Here is a 21,304-nt window from a genome sequence, read left to right as displayed (position 1 = left end):
CCACTCTGGCACTGCAAAAAAGCTGACCTACAAATAATTATTATAATTAGAAATTAATATAGCTATCACTATCTTATGGCAAATTATTAGGGCCTATTACAAAAAACGAACAAATAAACCCCCCCCCGTCTTTCTCAATTGACAAGTCCGAGTCCTCATCTCCAACTTCCGAGTCCAAATGCAATGTTCCGAGTCCAAGTCCGAGTCATCAGTGCCCAAGTCCAAGTCGAGTCACGAGTCCTGAACTCGAGTACTACAACACTGCACACTGCATAGCAAGTATAGGAATGTGGATTTAAAACAAAAACAGACACACTGAGGAGAAAATGAAGGGCCACAGTGTTACCCTGTGGGGCTATCCCTTGGTTTAGGTCCCGGATCCAATCTTTAAGCCCTGCTGCACCAAAGTCGTGGCTAATTCATGTCAGGGTGCCGGCAGTCAGCACGGGATGTGTGCGCAGTGACTACATGGTTAAAGGGATGTGAAACTCAACACCTTTTGTTGAAAGGGATACAGAGAGGATGGGATTTGGGGGTAAGGAGGCGAGAGGCGGATCCCGATGACATTTTGGATTTCAGGGTTTGGTTTCCAGGAGCTGCAGCGGGTGCTGAGTGAAGAGATGAGCTGCCAGCAGTGTGAGGTCACAGCCTGTCAATTCTTGTCCGGGGATGCCCCTGAGCTTGTTTTTATATTGCTTTTTTTCAAGTAACAAGAGAAAAAAAACTACAAATGATTTACGTTATGAGAGCTTAGTATGCCAGACAGGATAAACTGAACCCAAGTTAGAGTCAAAGGCGGAGATGTCACACCTCTGATCCTGCTTTGGGTGGAATGTTGTTCCTTCTAAGAAAGCAATCTAAGGTTCTGTTTGTAAAAGAGATAGCGAGATGTGTGTGTGTGAACCAGATTTTTCTAACCTAATGGGGACCAGAAGACCCCATAAGGATCGAAAAACCTGAAACCACCTACCTTGTGGGGACCATTTTATGGGTCCCCATGAGGAAAAGGGTCTAATTTATGGTTAGGACTTGTTTTTAGGGTTAAGGTTAGAATTAAGATTAGGTTAAGGTTAGGGTAAGGGTTAAGGTTAGGCATGTAGTTATGATGGTTAAGGTTAGGGTTAAGGGCCAGGGAATGAACGTGGTCAATGAGGGGTCCCCACAAGTATTGGGTGACATGATATGTGTGTGTGTGTGTGTGTCTGTGAACCAGATTTTTCTAACCTAATGGGGACCAAAAGACCCCGTTAGGATACAAAAACCCGAAACCACCTACCTTGTGGGGACATTTTATGGGTCCCCATGAGGAAAAGCGTCTACTTTATGGTTAGGACTTGTTTTTAGGGTTAAGGTTAGAATTAGGATTAGGTTAAGATTAGGGTAAGGGTTAAGGTTAGGCATGTAGTTATGATGGTTAAGGTTAGGGTTAAGGGCCAGGGAATGAACGTAGTCAACGAGGGGGTCCCCACAAGTATTGGGTGACATGGCGTGTGCGTTTGCATGTATCAGTGTGGTGAGTTTGCGTGTCGACAAGGCAGTGAGTGTATTTTACTTGCACATGTGTGTCTGTCTGCTAGTGGGACAGTGTTTGTTAGTGTTGTCTGTGAGCGTGCCAGTGTGTGTGATGTAGGTAGGGTGTCCAACACACGCAAATGAATGACATCTGGGAATCTGCAGCGAGGAGTGGGTGAACACTGAAGATGAGAAGAAGAACAGAACAATGGACAATCATGCGACCGCTCTCCCCGAGAGATTGGGTTTCTACCCAGAAGTCTTTTAACATATCAGAGCCTAGAAAAGAAGAGGGGGAAAACAAGTACTGTTTGTAACTGTGTACCATAGGCAAAACACTCTTGTCTTGTGCTGCAAACAAAATCAGATTGCTCTGTGGTGGGGCTCATTGTCAGTGGTACCATAAAGTTAGGATCTGACTAATATGTGCTTCTTGGGTCCAACTGATTTTTGCCAAGGTCATATTTTTCATGCTAAGTCAATCATTTCAATTTTAATGAAATACATACTGATATAATATTTCTGCGAAAGGGCCAGTATTGATTTAAACCAAAAGTGCACCGATCCATCAGATCCCTCTGGAAAACAGGCCTCCAGCCACAGGACGTGAGCCTCCATCATCTTAGGAGACTTATGGACTGTAAGTGTGGATGCACCGTGTAATGATCCCTCACTGACAATGAGCCAAAATGGCCGCCAGGGGCTGGGGTTGACTGGGGTCTCTGGCTGTCAGTGGCCCATGACCAAACTGGGAATGAATAGAGAGCGGGGGCAACCGAGGGACTGCATTATGATACAAAGGAGAGAGAACGGGCCTCTTCTCACTCCTCGTGTTACTACTACCGACTGACCGCAACAATAGATGTCTCTGTCAGAGTGATTGAGAGAAGGAGAGAGGACTTACTACTGCCACTGCTTTCTGAGAGAGAGAGAGAGAGAGAGAGAGAGAGAGAGGGGAAGGAAGGTGAGATCTATTAGGAAGCAAATTAGAGAAAAGAAGACCTATTGTCGGTGTTCGGATATTCTGAATTCGACGGGATAAGAGGTTTGTCATCTCCAACTCGTGGTGCTGTCAAATCGTCGAGACATCACATTACTCACATCCAGAACTGTGGACATAGATTTACTAACGGAGGTTTTAGGAATATAGTCTGCAAAGGACATGCAGGAATCTGCTGGATTTAAAGAAATGCGTGATGAAGCTCAGACTTGGCTAACGTACACTGCAGCTTACCATATAAAGCCAAAAGAGTTGTTATAATATGGTGAAAGCTTGTATGAGGACTTCCATGGGGGGGGGAACAAAAACAAAAACCAATGTCGTTTCTCACCTCTTCTCGCCATGACCCCCTGACTGGATGACATCACTTTTAGCATTTAAGTGTCAAAGGTCTGCAGGGTGGTGTTTTGCCATTTGGCCAGTCAGTTATCTAGCAAACCATTTTTTTTAAAAATTGTATAAATAAACACAATAAACAAACAACGGTGCAATATATCAACTGAAAGATGGCATCCATTATGTCCCAACATGTTAACACACACTCACACATACATGAGTTAATATCCATGATCACACAACTCAGTGTGGAGGGGGGTGTCAGAGACTGCAAACCATGAAAAAAAAAAGCAGTTTGTTTTCCTTGTCGCTGACCCATTGTGTGTACAGACCCCTCAGAACAAACACGACTGGCAGGGGGAACACGGAGAAGGTGTGAGAAACCATAACGGTAAAGAAAGTGAAGGTGAGGGAGAGAGTAACGATAGAAAGGGAGAGAAAACGACACAGTAAGTGAGCAAGGGTGAGAGGGAGGATGGGGAAAGAGGGAAAGCGAGGAGTGGAAACAGTTTGGAGAACTTAAGGCCATTTATCAGAGTACCGTTGGACAACCCGGCACTGTGTGTGTGTGTGTGTGTGTGTGTGTGTGTCTGTGTGTGCGTGACTTTGTGTGAGCAGGTGGGCATCCGGCATCGTTTGCTTCCACCTGGCGATGCCAAAAAGAGGGCCCGTGTAATTCTTCTCTGGCACCTCCTTAGGAAACAAAACACAATCCCTATATATGTCCGTGTCTCACACAAGCCTCCTATCTCCTGTTCTTGATATTTTCGCCTCTGCCGTCCGTGTGATTCACACAGCAGACATCGTCCTGCGCTTGTAAACAACTTCTTGTGCCACTGACCAAGTCAAATTTAAAATAACAAAATGTAAAATATGAGACACCAAGCCGATACCAAACTTTTAAACCACGTCAGACATGTTTTGACGGTAGTAAACACGGCACATTAGAGTATTTGTCTTACAGGCCCAGATCTATTACACTGATAGACATTGTTTGGAGTGGGTCAAGTGGTGCCAGTAAGTGTGTATCCCCACTAGGCGGACAACCTGGAGGGGCCTATGCATGTGCACTGATGTGTGTGCCTGCGGCGAAGCTCCCGAACTACCGGACTTATCAGCCCGACAGGTTTTGTGCACAATCTCTCGCGGTTGCGTTGACTAAAAACCTCTGAAAAACGTTACTTTTTGGTCCCCCCCTTTTTTCTCCCCAATTGTACTTGGCCAATTACCTTATTTTCCGAGCCCCCCCCCCCCCCCCCGAACAGGCGCTCCGACCGATCAGAGGAGGCGCACTGATGCAGCAACCAGGACACCTACCCACATCTGGCGTCCCACCCTCAGACACGGCCAATTGTGTCTGTAGGGACGCCCAACCAAGCCGGAGGCAACACGTGGATTCGGACCAGCGATCCCCGTGTTGGTAGGCAACGGAAGAGACCGCCACGCTACCCAGACACCCGAGAAAAACCATCGCCATTGCTACCCGATTTTTTCGGATCGGGTAGCAACATGATCAAAGTTATTAAAACTACTACTACTGCTACTACTACTACTACTACTGCTACTACTACTACTACTGCTACTACTACTGCTACTACTACTACTACTGCTACTACTACTTTCGGCTGCTCCTGTTAGGGGTCACCACAGCGGATCATCCGTTTCCATCTCTTCCCGTCCTCTGCATCTTCCCGTCACACCAGCCACCTGCCCGTCCTCCCTCACCACATCCATCAACCTCCTCTTTGGCCTTCCTCTTTTCCTCTCCCCTGGCAGCTCCATATTCATTCACAAGTTCAAAGTTGTCATCAAAAGTTATTAAAAGAATTCTGATAATCCAAAAAATGTTAAAGTTATAAAGGAACAACTCGCTCTCCAAACAGGGAGTGCTGCATATTCCTGTCGCAGCTCGATCCGAGTCAACCGTAGATGTGAGTCGCGTATGGGCGAGCGTAAACCGTTTACCCAGCTTTATTATATCATGAAAATAAAGGCAGGGCTAGGGTTAGACCACAATGGTCATATAGCAAACCTTTTCTTTTTTGGAAAGCGCAAGTTCATATTGGTCGCATTAGGGGGCTGCACATCCACAGACTGACAGGCAAAATGTTTTTATTAGGTAGATTTTTTTCTAACTTAGGCACTGCATATTAGACATTTTTTCTTTATATTTTCCATTCAATCGACCCGGGAGCTGTGCAAAAGTCTTATAATGGCTGGAAAAACACTTTTTTCTGTCCGCGCACGTATGTGTGTGTCTGCTGCTAAGTTCCCATACTACTGTGCCTGTCAGCCTAATGATTTTTGTGCAGTTATGACTGTGATCAAGGACCTATCGTGGCTGCAGTGATTCAAAACCTTTGAAAAACCTGTTTTATACCATAGTTGAGCGCTAACGCCTCAGCTGGTCCGTTGCCTAAGTCCGAGCACCGGCGAAGAGGCGATACGCCTGGTGGGGATCTGCACTCTACGAGTTTGGTCATGATACAGGCCAGAAAATGCAAAGGGCAAATTGCACCCTGATAATTTACAACTGCTATGATAATAACTGACAACCCTTTAGGCATCACATAATGCAAAGCTTGCAGTTTGCTATCAAGAGTATTTTAAGTGACAGTAGTTAATATTGTTTTGTTTTTGTTTTCTAATTGGTGCTATGAAACCATTTCTTCTGGTTTCCAGAGTACAGTTCTTTTTCCATTTTTTTCCATGTTTTTCCCTGCCAAAGATTCCAGTCTGCAAGTTTTTTATTATCTTCCCTCAAACTGATTCACACTCCAAAATGCTGTCTGGAAATAATAATAACAGGAAAGGCAAGCAGAGCTCACAGAAAGAAGAAGGGAAAAGAGACGGTTGAGAGCAAATCGACCAACTTAGGTGCGGGGACTTAAGTGAACACCGCAGATCCCCTCCCGCCCCCCGCCCCCGCCCCCCCACTTCTACTCGCCAACGTGATTTATGACGGCCGAATGCCTTGATCACAGATCACAATTGGAACACACAAAGACACACTTTAAAAAAAAAACAGGAGGACACATGTCTTGGGTGTCTGGCAAGCGAAATGACCGCGAAAATAACAACCCACATGTTTGAACACAAGTGCGACTTCCTGAGGAAAGTGGAATAATCCCTGATGAGAGCGATTAAGAGTCACTAAAGGCATGTATTGTGGGGAAGGAAAACACCGTTGCACTATGGAGCGCATAAATCACCCCCCTTCACCCCTATCAAAGCTGTCTGTGGGACAGAGAAAGCAAACAGTCTGAGGGCTGGTTAAGGCGAAAATCCATCTTAAAGGAGAAATGACCTACGCTAACCCCTTGCTTCGGAGACCACTGGCGACACGTTTTGGGAAGTTCCCCCTCAGCCGGGAATAGCGGGCCCACTTGATGAATGCTGCCCAAGGGCGATAGTGAAGGTGGTATGGTTATATCCTTGGGTTCAGATATATTTAGATGGTTCTGAATTAAAGTCAAATAAACATTTACTATTTGAGTATGTTAAGAAATATAGCTTCAGATACATCGTCATTGGAGGAACTCCAAAAAAAATTTTTTTGGTTCACTGATATTCTTTTTTTTGTTGTTGTTGTTGCTTTGGGAAAGATTTAGTCACGTTTAAAAGTACTGTATAAATTCATCAAGTTGATGTCACCCCTGATTTAAGGTGGCCTGGATTTCAGGCGGCTATTCCATGCCATCAAAGTTCACTAAACTGTAATCTCATCCATCTTTATCGTCTGCATTATCCATGTTTTTTTGACTTCAGCGTGTTTATCGTGTCGCTATATGGGCTGCATGTTTTAAAATCCTCTTTTCTCCAATTTCCTTTTGCATATTTTTTTGTGACCGCTCCCTACAGTGACCATCAAATCTCCACACGGGGGGGTCGTTCGGGTAGCATAGCGGTCTACCAAAACGGGGCTCACCGTTTCGAATCCACACGTTACCCTCTGGTTTGGTCGGGCGTCCCTACAGACACAATTGGCCATGTCTGAGGGCGGGAAGCTAGATGTGGGTAAGTGTCCTGGTCGCTGCACTAGCGCCTCCTCTGGTCGGTCGGGGCACCTGTTCGGGGGAGGGGGGGATAGTGTGATCCTCCCACGCGCTACGTCCCCCTGGTGAAACTCCTCACTGTCAGGTGAAAAGAAGCAGCTGGTGACTCCCCTATGTATCGGAGGAGGCATGTGGTAATCTGCAGCCCTCCCCGGATCGGCAGAGGGGGTGGAGCAGCAACCAGGACAGCTCGGAAGAGTGGGGTAATTGGCTGGATACAATTGGGGAGAAAAAATGGGGGGGGGTAAGCTAATACTCATTGTAAGCCTCTCGCTACCCACTCAGATATTTAAAAAAGGATTAAAAAAAGGTAGTATAGATGAAGATAGACCTGGGGAATATATCAATACAATACTGAGCAAGTACAATTGGGGAGAAAAGGGGTGGGTCCCCACATGGGGGGGGCATTAAATGTTTCATCTAATCTAATTAAACAATTTGGAATGACAGATTCTTGTCACATTTTCATGCACGTCCAGTGTATTAAGGCGCTTTCAAGTCGGCCACGCTCAGTTTGAGCCGTCTGTAATTGGGACCCTCATTAACCTCTTGGCGACCGCTGGCAACTCTGACTGTACTGCCACACAGCAACAATCCCCTTGGCTTTGAACGTGCCCACCAAGCGTGTTTGTGTTCGGTCTACGGCCATACGGTACATCTTGTCTGCACTGTATGTGAGGTCCTGTTGGGTTTCCTCCAAGACCGAATATGTGTCAGCTCTGCATTGCATGACTGCAATCTGCAGCTGCCACTTCACCAAATTCCTTGTGCAGAGGTTCCATCCATCCATTATCCAGACTGCTTATCCTGTTCAGGGTCGCGGTTGCGCAAGGTAAATAAAGGTATTAATAAATGGAGAAAAACAAAACAAAAACAGATGCACTAAAAGCAAGGGAGAAAAATAACACAAAGACCTAAAAATAGAAGGCTGACACACGCACGCACACTAAAAACGGTCTACAGAAGCTATGACTCCTGATCTTCCAATAAAATAAAATTTACGGGGCCCCTGCCCTCTTAAAACAAATGGGGCCGACAAACGCATTATTAATTTGGTAAAACAGCCAGACAAACGCCTTAAGACTTGTCACCCATATTTACAATGTGGTCTTACGCTATGTCTACCCTTCAGTACCCGGGGTCTTTCACACACGCCCCCGAAAGGGATGGAAAGAGTAGAGGGAGGCATAACGGGTGGGGGAGAAAAAAAGGTCAATGGGGGAAAGAGAAGGGTAGAGAGACTCTACGCAGCATCATCCGCGAGTCAGGTTCGGAAACACATGGACCAGAAAAGAAATCAGCCTTGTCATTTCTACATCCTAAAGCCGCCAACTGTTTATTTGGTCAGAGGAAGAATAACCGAAGGAGGTTTCGGGGGATGCCACATTACCATTTCTCTTGAGCGGCAGAAAAAAAACTGACAAAACGTTGGAAGCGACAAACCGGGCAGAGACTTAAGCATTGTTTTACTTCACAACCTTCCACTGTGCCGAGCTCCCTGGTGAAAATCCTTCCTGAAACCCCCCTCTTTCACTCCCTCTCTCGCTTTCTCGCTTCACCATCTGATCTGTCCTCAGGTAACACAGCTGGCGTTTTGTGGTCTAAATAGCCTCGGTCCCTGGAGATGGGTTGATTGACTAGGACAGGCCACCCACAAGTTGGCTCTTATGGACCCATCAGCTTGTGGTCCGTGCAAATATTTACGTATTTATGAGTCCAGCCATTTTATTTTCAACTTTTGTTTCATTTCTTAACTAAAACTAAGCTCTACTTGAACTGAAATGTTTAGAAATGGCTGTTTTAGAGCCCTGAAAGAATGTTTTGTGTGCATGCGATGTTGTTTGCAAGTGCACGGGCTGCTTGTACCCGCTCTCTGCCGGGCCCTGGTTTCCCCCAAAAACGTTGCTACTCATTATGAAAATTACAATTCAACTTCAAGTAACAATAAAGATAAACTGAAATAAAATCAGTGATGCAAATTTCATCAGATAATGAGAAAAGGGAGACCAAATTAAATTTCGAGGCAAGTTTAGAATCTGGCTTTTATGGCACTAAAACAGATTCCCTGTAATTTATGTATTAAAAAGCCCATATTATGCTATTTCCCAGTTTAATATATTCATTTTTGTGGCTTATTTACAAACATTTGAGTGTTTCTATGGTCAAAAAGCACCCAGTTCCAGCTGTACAGGCTGTGTGTGCAGCGCCTCAGGCTCACTCTGGGCTGTTTTGGATTCTGATCTCTTCTGTCTCTTTAAGACCGCCCCCCCCCGCGCCGTTCACGCTGCCAAGCCCACTCTGCTGCGATTGGCCAAATGCTTCGCGCATATGTCGGAAAAGTCACGCCCCCTTACCATAAGCGGCTGAAGACACCGCTGTAGCCATGGTAACAATGACGTCGGTTCAGCCGTACCTGTCTGAGTCCGACCCTGAAACGCAAAGCCGGGCAGAACAAAGCGATTGACCCGAACCACCCTTGCAACCGAGACCGGAGCAGGACGCTTCACAGCGGTGCGTTTTTATTTTGCCGCCATCTTCTACTATTTCAGTTGTGTAACTCTCTAATCTCTTTACATCACGTAACAACTCTATGTACGCTGACTCACGGACAAGCTTACATTTTTCAACTTCTTAATTAGGTCATTTGTGGAGCACCGAAGAAAATGGCATTTTCTCGACATGGCAAAACGCACTAACCACACTCTTCCCGGCGTCCGCTCTACCAAGCTCTGCTCGAGTCGTCCCGGTGCCTCCTCTCCATCTAGCTTGGTCTGAGGACAGGCCATACCCGCCGGTTGGCAGGCATTATGAAAACGTGCTACGTAGTGACGTAATAAGTGACGTAAAAAAGCTGCACTACCAACGAGGTGTTTCAGGCAGTTTTCTGTCGGAGAGAACGACTCCGTACGGCGTGGACTTTGGCCTTTGTCAACTTGCCGCCATTTTACATGCAAGTCCATGCGACCTAACACTAAGGGGAAGAGAAAACCCCAAAACGCACAATATAGGCTCTTTAAATCTCAAAGGTAACAAGACACGAGAAAGTAATATTGATAAACTTAATTAAAGTAATTGTGAAAGGTCATCTTTTACTGTAACCAATTCCTTCATAGTGACTGTGGACGCCAATTTACCCATACCCCCCCATCCCCCAGACTGACCACATAGTTTCACGATGCCGAACAATGTTGCCCATGCAGCTTTCGGTGACATTTAGATAAAACTAAACGAAAGCGATATACCATCAAATAGAACAAACACCGGGACCTTTCACACAAGACTGAGCAGGGTTATTCATTATGACAGTGCATGCAGACATGCACCCCCCCCCCCACACACACAGGAACTTTGTACAATAACAATAGCATGCATGTAACTGAATTACAGCAAGTTAGCTTTGCAGCTTATAACATGGGTTAAGTATATCAAATTCAAATTTAGGTACGGTATAACCAATTTAGGCTTGGCAGTTGGAGAGGCAATCAGAGTTACACGATCTGTTCGGGCAGGAGTGAGAGCAAGGCCAAAAAATGAGATACAAATGAGGGTGATACAGGTCAATACAAATCAAGTCCAAGCCATGAACAAAAGCCTCTTTTTAGACATAGAAATACTCAAGGTCTTGTGCTCTGTCTCTCTCTCTCTCTCTCTCAAACTCACAGACACATACATACATACATACATACATACAGACATACAGATACCACTGACGGCAGAGAAAGAACACTCTCTGTGTCTGCATGGCTGTGTTTTTGTATGTAGGGGTTGGTGTTCATCAAGGGCATAGTTCAGAGAAACCCCGTACCCCTTCAAGGTCTTGTTGCCCTTAGGGAGGAACCATGATTCACGCAAAACATAATACCTTTAAACACACACACACACACACACACACTAGTGCATGTGCATTAACATAAATGCCCAGATTTTCCTGAACCGCTTTGCTCTTTAACAAACCTGACCCTGACCCGGCCTGCTGACAGAATCACCAACAGGCCAACACGAGGGACGCTGGGACACAGGAAACAGGAAGTTGGCCCCGTCTGAGAAGTGAAAATCTTGGCTACGCTTTGTCATGTATGAAACTTGTGATGTGGAGCAGGGTGACAGAGTGGGCAAAAACGGGACAATGACGTTACTAACTGGATGCGATAGCGTGGATATCGTAAGCGACACAAGGATTCAAAGAGATGACCCGCCAATGGTGGCTTCAGCATGTTTGTGACCGTGTGCAAAAGACGTTAAGTGTGCATGCCTATGCATGTGTCCATATGGGCATGTAAGCCTGCACATGTGTGTATGTGTGCATGCTTTTGCATATGTGCATAAAGGATGCATTTATCCATCTGCATGTTTGTGTGTGAAGCCCCCCCCCGGCCTGGGCAGTATTTAGCAGAGAGGCGTCTTAGCTCGCCGAAGGGGGTCGCGGTGGGTTCTCTGGTTTCAAACAGTGCCCAGGGATCTAGCGATGTCAAAGGGCCGTTCCCTGGTGAGCCATATTAGGCTCCTGATATCCAATCAATCAGCGCCACGCTAAAAGGAATCCATAACAAGGAGGCAATTTAGCTCAGCCAAGGGTTTCACAAAACACGCGTGTGAGATAGAGTTCGTAAGAGCGACTATATGTGCGACTCTGACTGGGTCAATGAGACACCACAGGAAAAAAAAGAAAGTCTGCTCCATAAGTTCACAGAATAAATGCAAATTGATCCAAACCCAGCGCAACACGTCCATCTGTCTTTCACACGCAGCGCCTTGTTTTCTTGCACTCCAGTGTAACCTGCAAACTATGTGCTGTGTTTGGCTGTTCACGCCATGGTCATGAGCATCATCAGTTTCAGGGTAACGCAATACTCCTGCCCACGATGTGTACGAAAACGACTGTTCTGGGCTTGAAATGGTAGCAGCCCTGTTGAATGTTGCAAGAGGGAGAATATTTTATCAAGGAGCTCGTGTCCAAAAAAAAAAAAAGGAAAAAAAAAGGGGGGGGGGGCTATTTCCAACAGACAAGTAAATTATACTTTGAGTGATTACATTTGCAAGCCTCAGAAAAAGACAAACGTCAGTACATCATTACCACGAGTTAGCTCGAAATCGTTCGGGGCAAAATCTACAGATGTGTACAAATGTATAGTCGTTGTGTAAGTCAAGTCATTGATTTTTTTTGTGTTAACCCCCCCCCTTTTCTCCCCAATTGTACCCAGCCAATTACCCCACTCTTCTGAGCCGTCCCGCTCGCTGCTCCACCCCCTCTGCCGATCCGGGGAGGGCTGCAGACTACCACATGCCTCCTCTGATACACGCGGAGTCGCCAGCCGCTTCTTTTCACCTGACAGTGAGGAGTTTTGCCAGGGGGATGTAGTGCATGGGAGGATCACGCTATTCCCCCCAGTTCCCCCTCAAACAGGCGCCTTGACTGACCAGAGGAGGCGCTAGTGCAGCAACTAGGACGCATACCCCACATCCGGCTTCCCACCCACAGACACGGCCTCTGTAGGGACACCTGATCAAGCCGGAGGTGACGCGGGGATTCGAACCGGCGACCCCCAGGTTGGCAGGCAACAGAATAGACCGCTAGGCTACCTGGACGCCCCAGTCAAGGCACTGATGTGGGTGCGACACACAACGTAGTTGTGCCTTTAGGAAGTCAAGTTGCACCTTCAGTTTGATTCTTGTGCACTGTCGACTGCTTCAGTCTTTTGGTGCTGGAAAGAAAATGAGAGGGGAGATGCAGAAGTGGCACTTCTGCAAAATGTTGTCCATCATCTTTTTCTTTTTTATTAAAGAAAGGGGAGTGTGATGAAGGACGATGGAACGGCAGAAGAAAACGATGGGCAGGGAGCAGCAAGGTCAGGTAATAGATGAAAAATGAAGCCAAAGGAGAACAGAAAAAAAAAGAAGCAGGATAGAGGGAATCTGTTCTTTGTTAGAAGCGTCTCTCATACCCTCAACTGCAGTGAGGAGAGAGGAGGGAGGGAAGGAGGAAGGAGGGGGGGGGTGCGATATATTTTTTTAAAATTTCTTTCTTTCTTTTTTCAAGCTGGTGCTGAGAGAAAACTGCTGGGGAAAGCTTTGGGAAATTTAAACAACCCTGACAGCCAGGGTGTAGCGGTATTAATCTTTTCAAACAGGGAGAAAACCCTTCTATTATAAACACAGACAGAGACCCCGGGTTCAGGGGTAGTACTGTATACACTATCTGTATCGCAGAGGTTGCATTAAAGACTCCTATCTCTGAAAGGTCAACGTCTCAAAAATATTAAAGAGGAGCAGCTGTGGTTCTGGACCGATGGCCGTCGCATTTGTGGAACAATGTGCAGCCCGTCTTACAGCCGCGAAATCAACCCTAACCTTGTTTTTTAAAGGTTACACAAATTCAGGACGGAAAAAAAATAAGGATATAGAAAAACAATTAGCCACAGAGGTTTGCAGCAGTTACGATGACCTCACAGGGCGCAGCCGTCGTCCAAGGAGGACCTTCCAGGACTATCGCCTTCACTCGCAAGTCAATATCTCGACGTTCAGTCAGAGTTGCAGATGGGGCAGTGGGGCAGGTGGTGGGGGGGTTACAAAGTTTGACTCGTAGTAAGTGCTCGATTCGCTCACACAAATTGTTCAGTGAGAAGAAAACAGAAAAATAACCGGATGAAAAGCGAGAAAGCATAGGAAGAAGAAGAAGAAGAAGAAGAAAAAAGGAACGAAACCAAATAAAACTGGATCTATCTTGCATCTATTTACCACTCATCTCTGCTCGCCACGCGTTGTGATTGATGTGTGTGTGTGCGTGTGCGTGTGTGTATCCAAAAGTGCTGCTGCGTGTGCATGCATGTAATGGCACAAGTAAATGAAGGAGTAAGTAAGAAAAAGTAAGAAAACTCTAGAAGAACTACATTTAAAAAATTTTTTTTTTATAATTCAAGACCTCTTCCCTCGCGGCGCCTCATGTTTGCACGCTGGCCTCAGTTTAACGGCATTAATTGCCTCTGATCGGAGCTTACGGCCGAACCGGCCATCGGCTCCCATCACCAATCACACCTGAACGCCGCCGCCCCCGCCGCAGAAACTTGGAATCAAAGCACAACACACAAAGTGTTAATGGCTCCATCCTCCCAACAGCTAGCGCTGTTTTTCTTTTACACCCTCCGCCCCCCCCGCCTCTTCCTGAACAAGAAGGACGTGTGGTGGGGTAAAGAGCAAACGAGTTGGGGGTCTCGTTTTTTTGGCCGGCGAGACATTTCCCCCCCCCCCCCTCCCCTCCGTGTTTGTTCTGGCTCTGTGAAAACATCTCCATGAAGGGGTGGAGAAAGGGAGTGTGGAGATAGATGCAGAGAGAAGAGGGAACGTGGAAACGATCTCGAGGAGAGAGCGGAGGCGTGAGTTTTGGTGCGCGTGAATTTGTTGCAAAAAAAAAAAAAATCCCTGACGGGCCCTGTTGGCGTTACCGCAAAACTAAGATTTAAACGGGACTAAAGGAACGACTTGTTCTAGTATTTCATCTCAGGAAATATTGGCACTTCGCGAGGAAAAGTTCCGACCTCAGACTTTCCAGAATCTCTCCCTTTTCTCTATCTCAGTCACCCGCCGTCTTTTCTCCCCTTTCTCTAGTTTCACTCTGCATTTCGCTCTCTCTCCACCTCCATCCCTCGCTCGCTCTCTCATGTGTGCTCTGGTCTTAGGAAGCCACAGAGAGTATAAGCTGGCCGGACTGCAGTCTAAACCTCCAGGCTGCGGGCTTTATGTCTGCCTGTGGCCGCCCTAAAGAGCAAACCCCCCCCCCCCCCCACACACACACAGATGACCCAAATACCACAAAGTGTACACTCACCCATTCTGGAGAAGACACACAGACCAGCAATAGACAACATGGCTAAAAAAAACAAAAAAAACATCTAAAACCAAGTGAATGAAGTCCATTAGCAGCCGATACTTTGTTCAGAATTAAAAGAGGAGTGTGGTGAGAAAATCTCGGGCATTAACTTTTATTTGGCGCTATTTTCGATGCTTAACGGTGGGTTTTAATAAACTCGGGCCAACAAAGGAGTCGTCAGCCTCACTAATCACCCCTGAAATTGCGCTGTTTTAACTATGGCTGTCTCCTGGAATCTGTCTGTAGCCCCCTTCTGCCATATAGGGAGTGAGAAAGAGTGAGAGAGAGAGCGGGAGAGCGAGCAATACACAAAGTAGGCGTGCAAATGGGTACATCTCACTTCAAATGACAGGCCTTCGTGCCGGGTGCCTTTCTAAAAACTTCCAAATGGGGGGCAAGAGTTTTGACACTTCAATAGCTCAGGTTCGGAGCGAGCTCACACGGGTCGTCTTGTGTCATCATTAGGTGACCCGGCCTCCCTGACGTCTGCCACCCCACCTTACAGCTAATAAGTTGGCCGTGACACTAATGATGAGCAGCAGTACCATCACCCCACCAGTGGTCTGCCGATGTCAAAGGAGGCCCCTGTCCATTGATGTAATGACTGCGTTAAGTTGTTCTGGCGGTCTGTGGAGACCAAATGCCCTTATTAAGCCATGGGCCGGCCTTTGCATCATTACAATGGTTTCCTGTAGTAGCTGGAAGGAGAAAAAAGGGGTTGCCTGATTCGCCCCTCGGTCTCTTAAATGAAACAGGAGCGCTTGATTTACCATGTCTGGCAAGTGTGCCCGTTTGGTGGTGTTCTACTTTGAAGAGTGTCGACGCAACGAGACAACCCAGATATTCACATCTAATCTTGCTTGACAACTTGGGCAAATACCTGTACGGACAGCATGAGGGATTTAACACAGTATGTTATGGTATGTGACAACTTCCATGTGTCATGACTAAATCACAAGCTGAAAAAAAAAACAAAAAAAAACAAAACTCGCAATATCCCAGTTTCATTCCAGAGCGTCAGCTTGTCCATTTAATTCATTTTTATCTTGTATGATAACCAGCAGACCAAAATGTGCTGTTTCTTTACTTTAACTGCATTTAATTTACTCCCCCCTCCCAAATCTGTTTTTCCCCCCACAATGCCTCGACTTAATTGCATTGTGAAACCAATAAACTTCGATTTCTCTCTCTCTCTCCCTGCCCAAACCCTAAAGCAAATTCCATTGTGATTATACCGTGCATTTGATCTCGCTAGTTACTGTATTATATTATATGGTAAGAATGGATCAACGTTTAATTAAGTGACACGGAGAGACTCAAGACACATAAAGTAACGTCGGAAAAAAGATCTTTGAAAATACATCTGTGTACGTATGTGCATGTTTGTGTTTGCACATAAGGCTGAGCTTGCATATCCCTGTGCTGAGCCTATCAGAGAGAGGGAGAGGGAGAGAGAATTTAGTATGTGTTTAATATCAAAGTTGTGCCAGCAATTTTGATTTAATAGTCACAGAGCGCTGCATGGAATATGGCAGTGAGCCTTGCCATGATGTTAATGAAGGTAAAAAAAGGCCAATTTATGTCCCTTCGTCCAATAAGATTTCAATAAATGAGAAACTACATAGTTTCAACACCATCACATTAGGAATTAGTCAAAACCAAACAAAGGCAGAAAGGCAACTGGCGGATCTCACACACACACACACACACACACACACACACACACACACACACACACACACACAATAAATGATCTATCTGCAGCATACTTCTGGCAGTCATCTCTAGCCTTGGCCGCATACAACAGAGCATCTATATGCTGTAATGGTTTTCTGCTACTTATATCTATTCATTACAGCAAAATATTTGGTCTGGGGGGGAAAAAGACGCTGCTCGGGATCTGTCCGCGTTACACGCCATCGGCTGTCTGTTCCAAACAGTGACACTTTTAAGTTACGTGCTTATAACTCAAGTAGAAAACTCGACTCGGGTATGGAGCGAGCCGATTACCACTTCTGAGAGCCAGACCGCCCTGATCGCCGCTGCTTGGTTTTGTCTCGCTGGCTATTGCTAAGACACCCCGACTGTGTTGAACGTCACGAGGCATCCTTTCTTACCAAAGAGGGGGCGGGGGGGGGGCGTGCATCACAGCAGATGGATTTGCAGGGGAATTTAGATCCCGAACTACAGGGCCAACCCACTTCCTCGACTCACAGACATACCCTCCGGTTTTAAGGTGACAGCTATTAATGCGGGCATGTTGGCACTGACGAACGCGCCTTGATCTGTTTACCACACTCTGCCTTACCCCGTATTTTATTTAGTCACAAATTTGCATTTTTGTTATTAGGGTATTAGGTATCGAGCATGACTTGGCTGGACACACTGGAGGCAGACTCACAAATGATCACCGCTTGAGCTAGCAGCTCATCAGTATCTCCCAAAGCTACGTCCCTCATTCCATTCAGTTTAAGGATTTTCATGTCATTTCTGCGCCTTAACCATTATATCACTCTTGCTCCTTGCCCCCTTCTCTCTCTCTCTCTCTCTCTCTCTCTCTCTCTCTCTCTCTCTCTCTCTCTCTCTCTCTCTCTCTCTCTCTCTCTCTCTCTCTCTCTCTCTCTCTCTCTCTCTCTCTCTCTCTCTCTCTCTCTCTCTCTCTCTCTTTTCTGAGATGGGATCCAACATTGTGTTATGGTAAGTGGAGCAGGAATATGTACCGGAGGGATGGTCGGAGAAAACTGCTGAAAGGAAAAGGGACTTACGTTGAGGGCCTTCCTGGCAGAGGTGTTGGGAGTGGATCTGGAAAAGAAGACATGGGGATTTTTTTTTACTACAGGCGGAACAATATTGTTCCCAGACCGTTCTCTGTGCAAGCTGCCAGCAACAAGGAGACGAATATCATTACGAGGAGCTGGGAACCTGGTAGGAATACATGAGCGGCAACACATTTCAATTTTTGTCAAACTTGGTGAGTAGCGCATGTATCACACCGCCATTTCTGCGGTTCTTTGACATTTACCTAAACATCAGTGGTTTTTGCTCGGTTCCCAGCTAGAGACCCTACATATGCTCGTGTCGGTGCTGTTAAAAAAACACTGAAAACATGCGCACTTACAGGGGATCTTACCAAATTTGACAAACAGCACGCCTGTCGTGGACACTGTGCCCTGGCTATTGGTGGCCACACACTGGAAGTAGCCCGTGTCGGTGGTGTCCAGGTTGCGGATGCGGAGGCGCGAGCCGTACGGTTGCTCCCGGTAGGAGACACGTCGCGGCTCCTGCACCACGGGCGCGTCGTTCTTCAGCCAGCGCACGGTGGGTGTCGGATTGCCAGACACGCGGCAGAAGAGATCTGCAGTGTGGCCCAGGGAGGTGGTGATGTTATTCATGGGAACATCAAGACGGATGAAGGGCCCTGGGAATGGGAGAGAGAAGAGGAGAGAGAGGGGGGGGGGAGTGTTGGCAGGATGGTAGGAGGGAGGATGAAGGAGAGAGTGAAGGGGGAAAAGATCGGCGGAATGGTACGGGGGAGGTAAAAGGGACAGTTACGTAAGGGCCAAGGGAAAGCGGTGAAAGGGGTGGACGGAGACGAGGAGAGCGAGTTGGAGAAGGGGAGGTAAAACAGGGATAAGATGATAGAAGGTTAAGAAAGAGGAGACAGAAAAGGAACAAATTGGGTCATACAAGGCAGAGAACAGAGACATAAAACAAAAGAACTACACTAACTGTATCAAAGGAGCCGGTCTATTGGAAAGAAGCTGTAAGAGATATAAAATACCGGTTAAGCAGCAGCATGTTTTAGATAAAAGCTCTCCATGGCTATCTAGGCTGACAGATTTATTCTGTAATAGTAAAAGGGATGGAGAACATGTTCGCTGCTTACCGACTCATTTGATCTCACATCTGTGCAAACATTCAGTCAAATCATTTATCAGATAAATTACTAAACATTTAACTCACGTTCAGAAATGCACTTAACTGCACATTCGGCCACATCAAAAACCTATGGAACGGCGAGGCTTCAACACTTACTGACCGACACAATGTAAATAGTCGTCATGTGTAGGGGCTTTTTTTTGTTTTTTGAACTGATCATTAGAAATGATTTCCATTAGAAATTCTTAGGCTGATGGTTGTTTTTTTTTTGTGGCTTCCACCCCCCCCCTTTTTTTCTCCCCAGTCGTATCCAGCCAATTACCCCACTCTTCTGAGCCGTCCCGGTCTCTGCTCCACCCCCTCTGCTGATCCGAGGGGGGAGGGGGCTGCAGACTACCAAAATACCTCCTCCGATCAGTGTTGTAGTAAGTACTCGAGTCCAGGACTCGGACTCGAGTTCCGACTCGGGTCCTGATGTTCAGGACTTGTGACTCGAGCACCGATGACTCGGACTTGGACTCGAACACTGGAGGACTCGAGATTCGACTCGGACTCGAGGTTTAGTGACTCCACTACAACACTGGTGTGTGAGTACATGCTTGCGAGTGCATTTGTTTGGCTGTTGTGTCACAAAGTAAACAAACTCCCTGTGAAGTGGTGACAGCTGTGTCATTTTGTTCATGGAGACCTTTTGTATTTGTATGTCAGCTTTTTTACGTTGCCAGAGTGGAGCACTGGAGCCCGTCTCGGAACTTGACTCAAGACTCAACCTTGATGACTCGGACTCAGGTAATGGGGACTTGACTTAGACCCTTCTTTGGGGACTCAGACTTGGACTCGAACAGTGGGGGCTCGAGACTCTACTCGGACTCGAGGTTTAGTGACTCCACTACAACACAGCCTCTGATACATGGGGAGTTGCCAGCCGCTCTTTTCACCTGACAGTGAGGAGGAGTTTCACCAGGGGGGACATAGCGCGTGGGAAGATCGCGCTATTCCCCGCGGCCCCCCCCGCCCCGAACAGGCACCCCGACCGACCAAAGGAGGTGCTACTGCAGCGACCAGGACACACACCCACATCCAGCTTCCCACCCGCAGATACAGCCAATTGTCTCTGTAGGGATGCCTGGCAATGCCGGAGGTAACACGGGGATTTGAACCGGCGACCCCCATGTTGGTAGGCAACAGAATAGACTGCTACGCCATCCGGACGCCCTCGGCTGATAATTTTAATGGAATTCTTTGTTATTTCGTACAGTATGTTATACGTCAATGAAATATAGGGGTGTTGCAGAATCATAATTTGACCAAAAAAGACCTCCCCCTTTTTCTGGACTCTCACGGTTGGTAAGAACGCTTAACGCACAATAAGCAGGTCTGCAGACTTGTTGTTAATATAGGGCGTGCTATGTACCAAAAGCTTAGTCCAATGACTCACAAAAGTTAAACCTCCCAAATGTCTACAGTCATCTCTAACGAAGATACTGTAGGCCTTGTTCTGAACACACACACACACACACACACACACACACACACACACGGTGCATCACATATACACACCTATGCACTCTCACACACATGCACACACAAACAAACAAACTCTAAAGCTGCTGCCTGGTTGGAAACCTTTGCAACATACTTTGTGGTTGCCACTGTGGTAACAAATTATTTGACTTTTCTTCGTGAACGTTTGATGCCAGGGGACTTTCTTTCCCCAAGGGTTTCCCCTGGCGTCTTTTGGAGGCTTAGGTAGTAACGTCAGTGAGGTCTGTAGGGACGAGCTTTACTTGGAGACAGAGGAGATAAACACGAAGAGAAAACAAAGGACAAACAATCTAAAACACACAAATTAAATAAATAAATAAAAGAAACACCCCAGCCGTCCCCGTGCACGGACGGAGGAACCCGCCTTTTGACTTCGATGGCGAGGACACGACAGGAAATAACATTTTTGCATGATTATCTCGGGGACCACGTTTTCCTCGAGGCGGTCATAACAAAAAAGATCTCAGCAGACCACCTAAGAGTTTAATGTTCAGGGAAAACATTGGTGCTAATGTCGTATAAAAACCTCTGGAAAGTTCCCTCAGCCTCAAAACCCAGCTTAGGTAGGCAGAAATACCCCTGGTCACACCGGCTGGCCAAAATCAACAGGGCAAACACACATGCAGGGGCGGTCTCAAGTATTATTCAGAGGCATTTAAATAACAGTCATGAACCCGTGAACTGAACTAGACTGCATAACTCCTCAAATGTCCTCTTATTACGTTTTATTTCCTAGTATTTCCCACAACCACTTTGCCTTAGCAATTATATATTTGGACATTTGTCAGTTTGTAGAGTTGCTATGTTCTTTTTTTCCCTCCCCGATTGTATCTGGCCAATTACCTCACTCTTCCAAGCCTTCCAAGTCACTGCTCCACCCCCCTCTGGCGATCCCGGGGGGGCTGCAGACTACCACATGCCTCTTCTGAGACACGTGGAGTCACCAGCCACTTCTTTTCACCTGACAGTGAGGAGTTTCACCAGGGTCGACGCTAGATCCAACGGGGTGCAGGCATGGAAGTAGCCGTGATTGGCTGTCGCATCGGCCAATAAGACGGCACGGAACCTCGAAGCACACTGACTTGAAACAAGCGATGCGCACTGAAACATTTA

At 46.6% G+C, this 21,304-nt stretch overlaps 1 protein-coding gene across 1 annotated transcript in view; it reads right to left on the bottom strand.

Annotated features, from left to right (window-relative positions):
* ror1 (receptor tyrosine kinase-like orphan receptor 1) overlaps positions 1 to 21,304 on the bottom strand; it is a 178,426-nt gene that overhangs the window by 23,747 nt on the left and 133,375 nt on the right. Inside the window, exon 2 of the mRNA XM_056277463.1 lies at positions 17,867 to 18,185. Within this exon, the coding sequence (XP_056133438.1) occupies positions 17,867 to 18,185 (319 nt within the window). The remainder of the gene's footprint in view (positions 1 to 17,866; positions 18,186 to 21,304) is intronic.

This window comes from Lampris incognitus, chromosome 3 (genome assembly GCF_029633865.1).
Source record: "Lampris incognitus isolate fLamInc1 chromosome 3, fLamInc1.hap2, whole genome shotgun sequence".
Taxonomy (NCBI): Eukaryota; Metazoa; Chordata; class Actinopteri; order Lampriformes; family Lampridae; genus Lampris; species Lampris incognitus.
Note: the sequence above shows the minus strand (reverse complement) of the source record. Positions and strands in the feature narration are given on the sequence as shown.